This window comes from Henckelia pumila, chromosome 1, assembly GCF_033568475.1.
Source record: "Henckelia pumila isolate YLH828 chromosome 1, ASM3356847v2, whole genome shotgun sequence".
Classification (NCBI taxonomy): domain Eukaryota; kingdom Viridiplantae; phylum Streptophyta; class Magnoliopsida; order Lamiales; family Gesneriaceae; genus Henckelia; species Henckelia pumila.
The window spans coordinates 114,634,152-114,648,099 of record NC_133120.1 but is presented as its reverse complement, the minus strand read 5'-3'; the positions used below and the strand labels follow the sequence as shown (position 1 = coordinate 114,648,099).

General features: G+C 35.2%; 1 protein-coding gene across 6 annotated transcripts; it reads left to right on the top strand.

Moving 5' to 3' along the window:
• Positions 1-3,408: 3,408 nt before the first annotated feature.
• Positions 3,409-12,108, top strand: LOC140884778 (sodium/pyruvate cotransporter BASS2, chloroplastic-like). Of its 6 annotated transcripts, none has more exons than XR_012150720.1 (16): positions 3,414-3,559; positions 3,855-3,984; positions 4,226-4,312; positions 6,569-6,859; positions 7,485-7,602; positions 7,741-7,782; positions 7,851-7,964; positions 8,075-8,137; positions 8,394-8,521; positions 9,529-9,610; positions 9,762-9,813; positions 9,913-10,010; positions 10,081-10,239; positions 10,832-10,921; positions 11,025-11,224; positions 11,381-11,902. XR_012150720.1 is itself a non-coding variant. In XM_073291637.1 (14 exons), the coding sequence occupies exons 2-14, from the start codon at positions 4,278-4,280 to the stop codon at positions 11,100-11,102; spliced, it is 1,350 nt and encodes a 449-aa protein (XP_073147738.1). In that variant the 5' UTR covers positions 3,409-3,559; positions 4,226-4,277; the 3' UTR covers positions 11,103-11,303. The 6 variants fall into 6 exon arrangements, 1 of the variants encoding a protein (XP_073147738.1); XR_012150723.1 differs by having other exon boundaries at positions 3,418-3,559; positions 6,572-6,859; positions 11,381-11,898; XR_012150718.1 differs by lacking the exons at positions 3,855-3,984; positions 11,381-11,902 and adding an exon at positions 11,990-12,108 and having other exon boundaries at positions 3,409-3,559.
• The last annotated feature ends 1,840 nt before the right edge of the window (positions 12,109-13,948 follow it).

The following is a 13,948-nucleotide window of genomic DNA, read 5'->3' as shown; positions in this document are numbered from 1 at the left end:
TTTCTCGATACCGCTCTTTGAGGTTTAAGTCGACCCGCTAAACTATAGCCTGCTCTTTTCTCGACTGAACGAGTGTTTGTTATATCGTGCGAATAATCGCACAAACGGCCCCATATCACAGCTACACAGCCGTGTATAATGCAACCATGACATGCGCACAGAGACAAGTTGAAAGTAATTTATGTTGATGCGGATAATACACAAAGTAGGTGATCATGTGATGCTAATGCTATTATATGTCATGTAAGATATGAATTAAATTGTTCGTCTAGTTAACTAGCATCCGATTCTTGTTGGCCAATCGATAATGTGTATTACGCAATAAGTCAAGTTCAATGTATGTGTATAAATTAGAAGACCACGTTTATCTTGACAAAGATAAAATGTTAGGGGCTTAACAAGAACACATTTTATCCAAAAACACTTCAAAGTAGCAAAATTCTATTCATTTACCAAGTAAAGCAAGTACATGTCCACTCCAAGAACTTATTAATCCCACTTGAATCCAAATGGAATGCGAATTCTCAAGTGGCAAAAACTACAAATTTTAAACTCAAAACTGAAGCTGAAATGGCCCTCAAACTCAAAGTGAAAACTCATAACTACAATCCAAAACCCAGAAATAAGAATGAAAACCTTTTACGACGACAAAAGAAAAACTCTTGAAGTAGCAACAGAAAATCGTCCCGTAGATGACGAATCCAAAGTCTTAACCGTCGGGCTTTGGAGGAGAGTTCCCAATAGTTCGAGATAACCTTATCCTGCTAGATTCAATAGTCTAACGACATGTAGGGAGGGCCAGAATCCCAAGAAAAATTTAAGTGCAAAAAGATGCCTGCTTTTTCCAGATGGGGCAGTCGAGGAATTAAAAAACAATTAAATGCAGACAGGTAATCCACTGTCAGAAATTAGAACAAACTCAACTCTTTGATTGGGCCCAAAGTGTTGTCATTTTTGCAAATGTCTTCGCTACGGATTGGATGGTCAAATTTAAACTTTGGGATCGTTGGACGAATAAATTTTTTTTTTTTTTTTTTTTTAGATAAACACATTTCCGCAAGTCATTTGTTACAATAGACTTCAAAAATCATTGGGATGACATCCATCCACAAAAAACTAAACTCAGCATGAAAACAGTGTTTTGCTATAACATGTGCCACCGTGCTAGTTTTTCTCGGCCTAAATCTAATAACCTTACCATGATTGTTGGAACATAACTCAGAAATGATTGTTAGACGAATGAATTTCAAATCGATGAATTGATGTATTTTGTGTTTAATAATAATGAAATAATAGAGCAAATCTTAAATTTATATGCTATTTATTTACAAATTAGTTATGTAAAATATAATCGATTTTAAATGACATTATTATTAGGTGAACTTGAAATTCATTTTAATTAATATGAAATACTATATAAACATGAAAATAGTGAATTTGAAGTTTACGTTGTTACGTTTCTAAACAACACATATATATTTAAATATATTTGAAATTTTTGAATTTGAAATACTTTAATCCAAGCACAAACTTTGATTCTTAAGAGTAATGTATGATGTATTGATGTGATTTTCAGATACGCGTGGTCATACCAGCTAGAAGCATTATATGGACCAATTTTTTTTCTTTGTTTGTTTTTTTTTATTTATTAATTTGACCTGAAGTTCTACCGATTGATGGTCGCTGTCTGTGAAATATGAGGATCCACGCGATACATTGGTGATGTCTATATTTGGTCACCATCACAAAGTACACACTATTGAAATCATTCACTTTTATTAGCTAAAATATTATACCCTTGAATTGAAATACAATAATTTTTTCAAGATTGAGTTCGTGTTGTCACAAGAGATGCACCTTAATGTTGAATCCGAATGTCCAAACTTGTTGGACATATGAAGTAAATAAAAATATATGGACTTCGCATATTCGAACTAAAACTAGATGATTAGATATAGTGTAACTATCTTAGAATCTTGTCGATATTTTTTTACACTCTTCCGGATCAGAATTATTAGATAACTTCGATCATTTGTATTCCCCACACGTTGTACATCGATCAACTACTCATGCCATTGTTTAGTGGCACTCGTGATTGAAGGATATATCTCAAACTGGAGAGGATATACTCCATGCAATCGGTCTCAAGTCTCAACAGAGGCCATCTTTGATGATCTCAAAGGAGAAAATAGAAGAAAAAAACCCTTCGGAACAAAAAAAATAAAAATAGTCGCAGCATTTGATAAGATAAATCTTAGAGATGGGTAGAGGTGTATGTTCTAGGTGATATGAAATAAGACAAATGAGAGAAAAGACGAGGGCTTCGCCTATCCAAAGTGACAGAATTTAAATTCCTTTTTTATTTTTTTCGTGAGTGTTATTAGATTGTTATTTTATCCTACAAAATATGTTTGGGAATTAGCTAGTTATATAAGGTGAGTCAAATAAAAAAGAATTAAACTTCATGAGCGAGTGTTATTCATGACCGAATGGAGAACTATCGATACATATGTAAATGAATCAAATAGTTCGTGAGTTTTTCGAAATTTGATTCAATAAAAACTCGTTTAACGAGACTCGTTAAGATAAATGAACCAAACTCGAGAATTACGATATTCGATTCGTTAGCTCGTGAACATGTTCGTTAGTAAGTTCGCGAGTGAACCCTTATATGCAAAAATAACTGTTTTGATATTTGATTTATAGATTTTACACTTTTATTTATGATAAACATATAAAAATTTATTTATTAGATTAAAAATATAAATTTTAATAAGAATATTATATTTTTTTCTAAATATAAAATGTAGTTTATAATGAATTTAATAAATATTTTAATTTATAATATTGCAAAAGTGATATGAAAACTAATTCTTAGTGGATCATAGGTTAATACTCTTTCGTGAGTCGGCTTAAGCTCGGTTCGATTATAAACGAACGAAACCCAAATATTCAAAAATTATACCTAACTCGACTCAATTACATCTCTAACTATCGATCTTTGGAGACATCGAATGAATTTGGGATTATGAAAACTAATTCCAAGTGAATCTTGGAATACACACACACATATAATTAGCTAAAAGAGGATATCAAAGAGAAGTAGGAAAAATTTCACCCTATTTGTATTAATAGTTTGACACTGTCGTCTTCATAGTGGCTTGCTGTATGTTCTGAAAATTGGTTATATTGCTCTCTTTCTCAAGTCTCTGTTACTCATGCGATTTAATCCTCGCATAAACCTATGTGGGATTCTTTCGGGATATATGTATATATTTTTCTCATGCGATTTAATCCTCGCATAAACCTATGTGGGATTCTTTCGGGATATATGTATATATTTTTTACATGTAGGATCTAATTAATCGGAAAGTGGAGTCCAAAATCCACAGGGGCAAACCTGTCATTTCCGAAGAAATTGCCCTGGCTGGCACTTGGCAGAATTTTCTTACTCTCCGTCCAAACTTTTTGCTGCCTCGCGCCATTATTGTCTCGCAGACTGTTGTGTTGTGTAGTGTGTTCTTTCATTATTTGGACTCGTTTCTTGAAGTTTCTTCAGGTAAGTTCCTTCCTCTTCCTGCATATCTACCACTCTTGTTAACTCTCTGTTTTTTGTATGAACTATACCTCGATTGGATTTGAGTATAATGGTATGTGATGAAAATGGTCGCCAGACATTCTTAGTTTTTCACAAAAAAATAAAAATAAAAATTAATCGAGACAAACCCAAAAGTGTCTGGGTGTGTAGTTATGTTTTTGAGTAGTCATTTGTTGTTGTGGCAACCGACCTCTGTTGACCCTTCATGACTGACTCAAAGGTTGGCGGTGTTTTTGTTCCCTTGGATATTTTGAAGTAGATTTGCTGGAGATTTTTCATGGGGTCAAAGTGTAATTCTCCGTTCTTTCTCCCGGAGTTCCGATTACCCGTCTAATCACTGGTGGAGTACTGATCATCCAGGAGTCTTGAGATGTAGGAAACAACATGTACGCGTATCTAGTTCTAATGGTTGCAATGATTGTTGGCTTACAAAAGATGTGTTTGAAGAATATAATATCTTTAAGTGATATTCGATTATGTCTGAAAATTTTACATGAACTGGTTAAGTGTGATAAGCATAGCTCATAGCTGAAAGGGATCTATCTGTGCGTGATAATGCGTTCTTGATTTGTGAATATTGTGGTGATAATATTGATTTGCACATGAGGGTTTTCTTCTTCATTTTAGGGGGACTGCTGAAAATCGGATATTAGCGGAAGTGAGAGCAGGTTGTTGAGCAATGGCTCCTTCCCCTAGTGCTTTTGTCGTATCCTGGTAAGCATGCCTGACAAAGTCATACCTTAGCAAGCTATGTAAATTTTGATATCCCTTTCAAATTTCAGCTTGTTGGAGGAATTAGCATATGTTTATAGGATTATAAATCGGATTATTGTAGTACTGTAATGGATATCGCAAAGTAAGCAGCTTTCTGACAAAGTTACAAGTAGAGCCTTTTGTGCAAAGTTCTACTATTGCGCTCAGTTTGTTGGTGTCCAATAAAATACAGAATCCTTTTGAACTTGAGAATATGTAGAATTGATTGCTGTACAAATAAATCGTACTCAAACTCCAAACATGAAAAATGTTAGAGGTGTATATCTCTCTACAATATGATCCTCATTATATCAAGATCCAGGAACTGTCCCCTGTAAAATGGACCTTTAGGATCCAGACGGCGAGAAAACTCACCATGGTTTGGGATATCAGATATGAGTTAAAATTTAAACAAAGAGGCTCAAACGAGCCCGGATTGATATATTTATGAAACCACTAAAAAGGAATAAGTGCATATAAATTAGATAAGAACACTTCATGAAAAGAATCTCATTTCCAATTGTATATATTAGAATAATCGTCCTATTTTCTTTGTTGTCCAGCTCAAGAACGGAAACTGAGTTATATTTTTATCTTCAGAAAATACATTTCCAGTAACAAATCCTCCTTTAAATTTATTCTACCTTGCCTCGTGTACTTTTTTTGTTATTTGAGGTGTCCTTATCATTATTTGATATCCGAGATTAACTTTTCCAAGAAAAAAGAAAGTCTACTTAATTTGAATTCCTCAACATCTTGAGACAAAACACCCTCTTGACTTTTGTGTACATCTCATAATCTGAAACCCAAATGTTAGATATTATTGAACTATCATCGACAATAAACTTTTTTCTAGTATCACGAGAATTATAAGATTTAGGGGTCAAAACCTTAGTAACCGAAATTTTATTAATTATTTATTTATTGTTGTATCATATACCCAAACGTGACCTAAGGCTTGCACTTAAATTAACAAATATTCAGGGTTTTGCAATTCCATGCCTCCATTCCACTCATTTCCCTGCTCTTTTATCTTGATTTTTCTCATCTCTCTTATCTTTTCAATCAGGAGCAACCCCCAACGTGTTGCTTGCTTGAAAAAAAAACTAAATCAACGCACTACTCTTTGTCTGAAGATTTGTGTTGTATCCTACTTCTTTCAAATTTTTAAAATTTTGATTTTTCTATAGGTTTTAAAAGATTTTTTAATCAGTATTTTAAAATAACAATTAGATTCGTGATTCAATTATTGCCTTGGATCGAATAAACAGAGCCATATCATGGAAAACCGAAACACAGTTTGGATATCGGATTAGGCATTTGTAAAACCGAAACATTGTATAACTAAACGTCTAAACCAATCCGAACCATTCAATGAACATGTCTAACTATGTTAATATCTTAATATGTCAGAAACGTTGGTGCATACTTGTAGTGTATGCTAATCTTTATTAATGATAGCGAGTACTGAGTACCATGCGCTACCACGCGCAAAACTTGAGACACATGATGAATACTAGTAAATATATGTTCCATTCTCTTTATCAACTATAAACATTTGAAAGATCAAAATCTTTGATAATATGTTACATGGCTACAATCATATGCACAACTTCATTCTATAGACTAGCAATGTCATAGACTTCATGTGTGCACGATGCATGTGTAAACAGATAAATGCTAAAGGTATATCTTTTCAATAAATGCATAAAAATGGTTAGTCATGGTCACAACGAAGGCAACTTATGATTTACCGGGCTCCTAATCTAGTACATGGCTTTATAGAGAGGAATATGAGACGCTCACTAGTTGGTATATCAAATGCTAAGTGCCATATGGAAAAAGTGTGTTGTTCATGAATCCATGTTTGAAAATTGTTGGAAAAAGAGTTGTACACGTGTGAGCCATCTCTTGAACTGATAGGTGTCACCTCTAGAATTCTGATATTGTAGGATTGATCGTGTGCTGTGGTGTGACTCATGTATTTCCTTATGAGGGATGGTTTTGATACCTTGATTTGAAAGAGAGAAATTTGAATTGGTTTATAAGCTACTCTAGCAACTTGAATTGTTCAGAACAAGGTGGATAATGCGTAGTCGAAGTTCATTGCACAGAGGCTCGCTTACATGAGGACTCACCCACATTGATGTTGGTTGTTGCTGAAACTATCATTGCTTCTGATTTGAAAAACTTGACCTAGGCTTCTTTTCGCTATAGCAGTTACTCGAGATGCCCTTTCCTTGGAGAAGCATGTGAGATCCGTGTTCCTGGACATGTCACTTCACCAGCTCCATTTGTGAGAAAGAATATTAAATGGAAGGAATTCAGAACAGGCATCAAGCTGAAAACAGTGGCTTCCTATGAAACAGGTGTAAAGAAATGCCAATATTTCAAGGTAAAGGGCCAATTAGGACTTGCTGCAACTTACCCACTAATAGATGCCGGATTTCATAAGGTCAGAGAGTCAATGGGCTCAGAAAAATCCAACCAACTTTTGGGCTTATACAGGTATAGTTCACTGCTTTTATTTTTTTATATCAGGACTCAAGGACATTATATTAATGTGTATCTCCTTGTATGGGGTACAAATGATGATTCTTCAGTCTTTTTCACTGGCAATGTTTCGGAGATATTGCTATATCAGTATCACCTAAGAAAAATATTGGGAACGTGGGTTACCAATTCTGAAATATGTAGGAATTATTTATGTGACTAAGCTTCAAAAATTGACATTTGTAATCTTCTGACCTTTGTTTCAGATTCATCAGTTGAATGTTTTCCGTAAATAGGTTATCACATATTCAGGTAATCATAATAGCTAGAAAAGTGCAAAATCATATTTTTTTGCATTGTAGGATACTACAAATGAAACCGTGGAAAATAACTATTCAAATTCATGAACATGACTATGGCTGTAGACTTGTAAATGCATTCCATTACCGAAATTCTAACTTGTGACATGGGGGTTCACTCACTCGCCAAAACATTATCAACAACGGTAATGGGCTACTTGCTGATTTATGCTCCGCATTGAGTTATTCTCTGAGTTTGGTTTTGAATTTTCATTTGTTATGCAATCAATTTCTTTTTCTTGCTGTATGATCCATTTTGTTTATATATACCCCTTGATCAGGAAATTCAGAATCCGTTGCACTGAAGCCGCCTCTGGAGATTTTTCTAGTGGCACTCATGATAAAATGAGCCAATATGAGAGGATAATTGAATTATTGACTACTCTTTTTCCTCTATGGGTACGTTTATACCATTCTGCTTGACCATTCTGCTTGATAATTTTGCTCTGGTGCTATTTTCTGTGTATCTTTTCCAAAAGAATTTGAATCATTTATGAGTCAAACTGTCAAATGACATCAGTCTATGTACCAATGCAGGTCATTTTAGGTACTGTTATTGGGATTTACAAACCTGCTGCAGTAAGTATTCTTGAGTTTCAGTGTCTGAAATTTGAATGGCAATTTATTGACAAGTCTATTTGTCTCAGGTAACTTGGTTAGGAACAGATCTATTTACCGTTGGTCTGGGTTTACTCATGTTGTCAATGGGATTGACGCTGACATTTGAAGACTTCAGGAAATGCTTGCGTAATCCTTGGACCGTAAGTAGTATCTCATTTGTCAGCCTCTCGGAATTTTTTTATTAAGTTGATTAGTTCATGATATCTTTTACCTTTATACAATGTAAGTGAATTGTTTCTTGACTTTTCAGGTGGGTGTGGGATTTTTGGCTCAATACTTCATCAAACCTATGCTGGGCTTTTTTCTTGCAATGGTATGCCTTCTCCCTTTTGTCCTGAGCTTCTATGTTTATTTGGTAATTGCCATTATTACACACTATAATGTTTTTGTCCAAAAATTTCTGCGAACATTATTTTTGCTGCTGAATTGTATTTCTAGAATGTGATTAACTGTATCAAAGGTGGTTTTCGAACTGTTAGCTTGTGTCTCATATGCCATACCTGTTGACTAGTGAACCCAGAAATTTTCTGCACCCGGATTTGTTAAACTACTTTTGCACTGATCAACAGACTCTGAAATTGTCTGCTCCTCTAGCGACTGGGCTTATTTTGGTATCATGCTGTCCTGGGGGCCAAGCATCAAATGTTGCTACATATATATCTAAAGGAAATGTAGCACTATCAGTTCTTATGACCACGTAAGTCTTCTAACAACCTTGTTTTTTCTTTGTGTGACATTCTGGATGTATTATAGCTAGATATTTGCATTGATATTTAAGGTCCCAGAAAAATTCTTATGGTGAAGTCATAACTCATAACTAAGAGATCTATTCTTTAGAAACAGCTGTTTTGAAACTTCTGAAATTCGGTCTAAGCCATTATGCTTCTGTCATGATCTGGTATTGTGCTGTCAATATGCTGCAGGGATGATCCAGGGTAGGCTCAATCTTGATCTGAATTAAAATTTGGATTTTGGAATGACCGTTAGGTTACCTGGCAAAGAAATGAAATTTGACGTAATTTCTGTTCATGATTGTTTATGAAATTTTGCTGTTTAAGAACTATAATCAAATTCAGTCAAGTCATTTTAATAGCAAGGGCTACCATTATATTTATGGCGAATATTATTCCAAGAAGGTGCAGATAGAAGCAAGCAATCAATGAATTGGCCAACATAATAATGAGTGATTTTTATTGAGGTTGTAAATCAAAAAATGAAAGTTCAGATGCCATTGGTTGTGAATGTGCCCTTAACAAGGGTTTTGGTCAAGTCTTCCTTTAATGGGTACATGAGATGTAACATTAGTGTTTAGTGCATCTACATTTCATCAAGCATGAAGGATTTTGTGGGGGCGAATCTATCAAGTTATTGTCTCAACTGGTCCAAATTAAACCTTGGAATCACCATAAAAATCGTTAATATTAATTGTGTTGACTGTTTATTAGGCATTAACTGTCCTTTAACGCTATCCAAATTACTTTTCTTGCCATTGAAATCAAAGTCGAATCTCGATTATTGCCATTTTAAAAAATATTCACAGAACATCATGTCTTGACATGTGATGCTTAAATTTTGAGATATTATATTACAATGTGGAAAATTGCATCACTGATTAACAATGTCCTGTACATTGTGAGTTTCTTTGCATGAAGACAAATTACACTTTTCATGTGAATTAGTTTTGAATTTCCATTGGTGATGTAGTTGTTCGACTATTGGTGCTATCGTGATGACTCCACTCCTAACCCAGCTTCTGGCAGGCCAGCTTGTGCCAGTTGATGCAGCTGTAAGTTCCCATATCCTTTCCAATTTTTACATATATTTTATTGGTAAAATAGACGAGTCATTTACATAGCCAATGAATTGATTATGATGTCTTCTCTCTAAAACTTCTTCCTATAATTTGCCTACAATCCTTTTGGTTTTTGTTCCTACAGGGCCTTGCTATAAGTACTTTTCAGGTTGTGTTAGTACCAACAGTTATTGGGGGTAAGCAGCAAACTTGAACTTTCTGTCCATGGTTGTTGGAAATACCAAAATCATTATCTTTTGGTTGCAGTTTAAAATAAACTGTTTTCTGTTTTGCAGTTTTATCAAATGAGTTTTTCCCAAAGTTTACCTCGAAAATAGTTACTGTTACACCTTTAGTTGGAGTCATTCTTACCACCCTTCTCTGTGCAAGCCCAGTAAGTTCACGAGTTACTCTGTTAGTCTGCGCATTTGTCTTCATGGAGAACTTACAATTTGTCTTTTCAGATTGGCCAAGTTGCAGATGTCCTGAAAAACCAGGGAGCACAGTTACTATTACCTGTGGCCCTCTTGCATGCTGCAGCATTTTTTCTTGGTTACTGGCTTCCGAAATTAATCTTCGGTGAATCAACTTCTAGAACTATCTCAATAGAATGTGGGATGCAGGTATATATTTTCCAATGTCGGATTCACCAGAAAATTAGTCACTTGTAAGTTTGTTAGGAAATTAATAATAAAGCTGATAATCTGCGTTATGACACATTACTGGACTTAGAACTTGCACTATAAAACATTATTTTCCCCTGGAGTTGCTTTTGTGAGGTCATACTGAATCTTAGTATAATTCTGTTCAAATGTGTAATGTGGAAATAATCTTGTTTTCTGGTTAACGCAAGCTACCGTACTTATTATGGGGTCTAAACTCATTGTTTTTATCAAAACATTTTGTTATGGATTCACGTGCAATGAAATTCAACACAACAGGCAAATGAACTTGTTTTTGTGAGATTTAGAAAATAGAATGCAAATGTTGCCATTGGCAGGTAGAAACATTTACTCAAAAATAAGTCATAGAGGCATCAGATCTGGCATCAGTTTGAAGAGATTCTTGCGTAAAAACTAATCTTTTGACCCTAGCTGTTAAACTATAGGAGAAACCAACTTTTTTTTTTTAAATGTTCGTGCTTTTAAGAATTGACCTGACAATGAGATTCATACTTCAACCAATCTCTTTACTCTTTGTTTCCTGTCATTCCAGAGCTCCGCACTAGGATTTTTGCTAGCCCAAAAACATTTTACGAACCCTCTTGTGGCTGTTCCTTCAGCTGTGAGTGTTGTATGTATGGCGGTGAGTCATTTGATTATTTGAGTACTTATGTACCTTGCTTCAAAAGTGATTCTGGCCAAGCTTGACGCAAGTGTGTTTTTTCCACGTATTCTGCAATTTTCAGCTGGGTGGAAGTGCTCTTGCTGTGTACTGGAGGAACATGCCAATTCCAGTTGATGACAAGGATGACTTCAAGGAATAGGGGTTTCGTTGCCTTTTTTCCCATGAAGTTTCAAGTGGAATCCGATTCTTTTTGTATTGCTACTGCTACCCGTTTTGGTTTGGCTCCACGTGCAAAGGGCGGATTCGCTATTGCAACTCTTTGTAAGTAAAAACTTTACATGGTTGCTACTGGTACCCGAATTCATTTTGAAGTGTTTATTATACTGCTAGTATAGACCAATTCATCGCAACTTTTTGGCTCTTTTGTCCTTGCATAAACACCCTTTTTAATTTTTGTTACTGTGTATTTGTTGGCAGTGAAAGAGCCTTTAGAGTGTGGACACCAAGTGGTAGAGAAATGGGTTCCAAATGGTCTTTTTTTTTTCCTATGGACGGTTTCTTCTAATTTAAAAAACATTCACACAATCTACACTCGAACTCTCGTTTTGCACAGCTTAGCTAATTATTCTTCGAAGTTTCTTGGTTTCCTTTTAAGAGATTAATGGCCCTCTTTTCCCCTCATTTGTAGTAAACGCAGCTCAATCGATTTGTGGATGAAACAAAACTCATTCAGAATATGGATCCATATTCGAAAGAGTGCGTATTCACATGGATAAGCTCACACGGGCCCGTCAAATGTGATTGATCATCATGATATCACATGGAACATAACCTCATTGACATGCATACATCTTCTATTACATTGATGATATATATGCATTCAAGATTTGTTCAAAAATTCCCATTGCTAATGAAAGTAACATTGAACATTGGTACAAGTCAGAAACAAGCTTACAAGCAACAAAGACATGAAAATAAGATGAAATTGATGAACCTATTTATGAACAAAATCAACTTGTCTACAATAAACATCGCTACGTAATTAATATATTTGCATGAACGAAAAAAATTTGGCATGCATGAAAGGTGGTCATTGCTATTTGCCGGAAGTCCTCTTCATACTCTCCGAGAGGGCCTCGAATCCTCTCCGAAGGTCATGGTTCCCGGTACCCGTTGGCTTGAGGTTACTCTCCATTAATACCCGCGGTGGTGTTCTGGGCGACTGATATTGATCAAAAGGCCGCGGTTCTGTCTGTCTCCTCGGCGGTGAAGATGGTAACCTGGATGTAAAATTCTTGATGTGCATCTCGTCCTCGGGCGAATGCTCCTCGTGGTCGAAGTTGAGGGCGTAGCTGAGGGGATCGTAGCTGAAATCGGCGGAGGAGTGCCTGCGGTGGCGCGCCATGCGTGAGATGAGGTTGCGGCATTTGTCCTTGATCTCCGGCAACGGGGAGGGCGACTTAGGTGTGACGTCCCAGGATCCGGTGCGTTGGTGGTGGTTGGAGGCTTTGAAACATGAAGAAAGGCTGATAGTAGATTTCTTGCGCCTCTCTCTCAAACTGCATGCATCGCCTTCCTCCTCACGCATCATTATTTGATTATTCATTATATTATTATGAATTATGAATTAGTTGACTTCCTTCAATTCCTATAATTCAATCTTCAAGAATGGGAAAGAATGGAGAAGAATGTTGATAGTATACTATTTATTTATTAATTTTAAAATAGTTCTTTTTTTTAAAATAAAATTATTTGCATGGACAGGAGGTTATCATGCGGAATCAGGTGATGATAAATTGATAATAAGCTCCTCCTAGCATTAATTATGAATTTATGTTGGACCAATTTATTACTTTTTCTTGTTTTAAAACGGAAATTTAGTAAGGAATGGTTGCTGTTTTATTAAGAATTGTAGTGTGGGTGTTGCGATTTGACTCAAATGTTTAAAAGTGCTGAAGTACAAATCATTGCAAATGCCAATATATGTTGTAATAAGCTTATAAATGATGCACGAGTCTAACAGAATCCGTATAGCTGTTTAAGCTTAAGAATATTAAGTTGAAAATCCAATGCACTCTAATTGATTTGAATAAGCTAGTTATTGGTCCACAAGTCAATCAAAATCCGTATAGGTGTTTTAGCGTAATATTATCAAGTAGGGACTCCAATGGACTCTAATTGATTAGATTAAGACAATATGGTGTCTTCATCACTCTTTTACAATGTATAGATCATTGCAAATGCCAATATATGTTGTAATAAACTTGTAAATGATGCACGAGTCTAACAGAATTCGTATAGGTGTTTTAGCTTAAGAATATTAAGTTGGAAATCCAATGAGCTTAAGAATATTAAGTTGGGAATCCAATGCACTCTAATTGGTTTGAATAAGCTAGTTATTGGTCCACAAGTCAATCAAAATCCGTATAGGTGTTTTAGCGTAATATTATCAAGTAGGGACTCCAATGGACTCTAATTGATTAGATTAAGACAATATGGTGTCTTCATCTCTCTTTTACAATGTATAGATCATTGCAAATGCCAATATATGTTGTAATAAGCTTGTAAATGATGCACGAGTCTAACAGAATCCGTATAGGTGTTTTAGCTTAAGAATATTAAGTTGAGAATCCAATGCACTCTAATTGGTTTGAATAAGCTAGTTATTGGTCCACAAGTCAATCAAAATCCGTATAGGTATATTAGCGTAATATTATCAAGTAGGGACTCCAATGGACTCTAATTGATTAGATTAAGACAATATGGTGTCTTCATCACTCTTTTACAATGTATAGATCATTGCAAATGCCAATATATGTTGTAATAAGCTTGTAAATGATGCACGAGTCTAACAAAATTCGTATAGGTGTTTTAGCTTCAAAATATTAAGTTCGGAATCCAATGCACTCTAATTGGTTTGAATAAGCTAGTTATTGGTCCACAAGTCAATCAAAATCCGTATAGGTGTTTTAGCGTAATATTATCAAGTAGGGACTCTAATGAACTCTAATTGATTAGATTAAGACAATATGGTGTCTTCATCAC

Bases quoted from the DNA above. Each gene is read 5' to 3' on its own strand.
- LOC140884778 (XM_073291637.1), top strand. From the start codon at position 4,278: ATGGCTCCTTCCCCTAGTGCTTTTGTCGTATCCTG. The intron at 9,611-9,761 runs GTAAGTTCCCAT...TTGTTCCTACAG, and splicing joins TTGTGCCAGTTGATGCAGCT to GGCCTTGCTATAAGTACTTT. The intron at 10,922-11,024 runs GTGAGTCATTTG...TGCAATTTTCAG, and splicing joins TGAGTGTTGTATGTATGGCG to CTGGGTGGAAGTGCTCTTGC.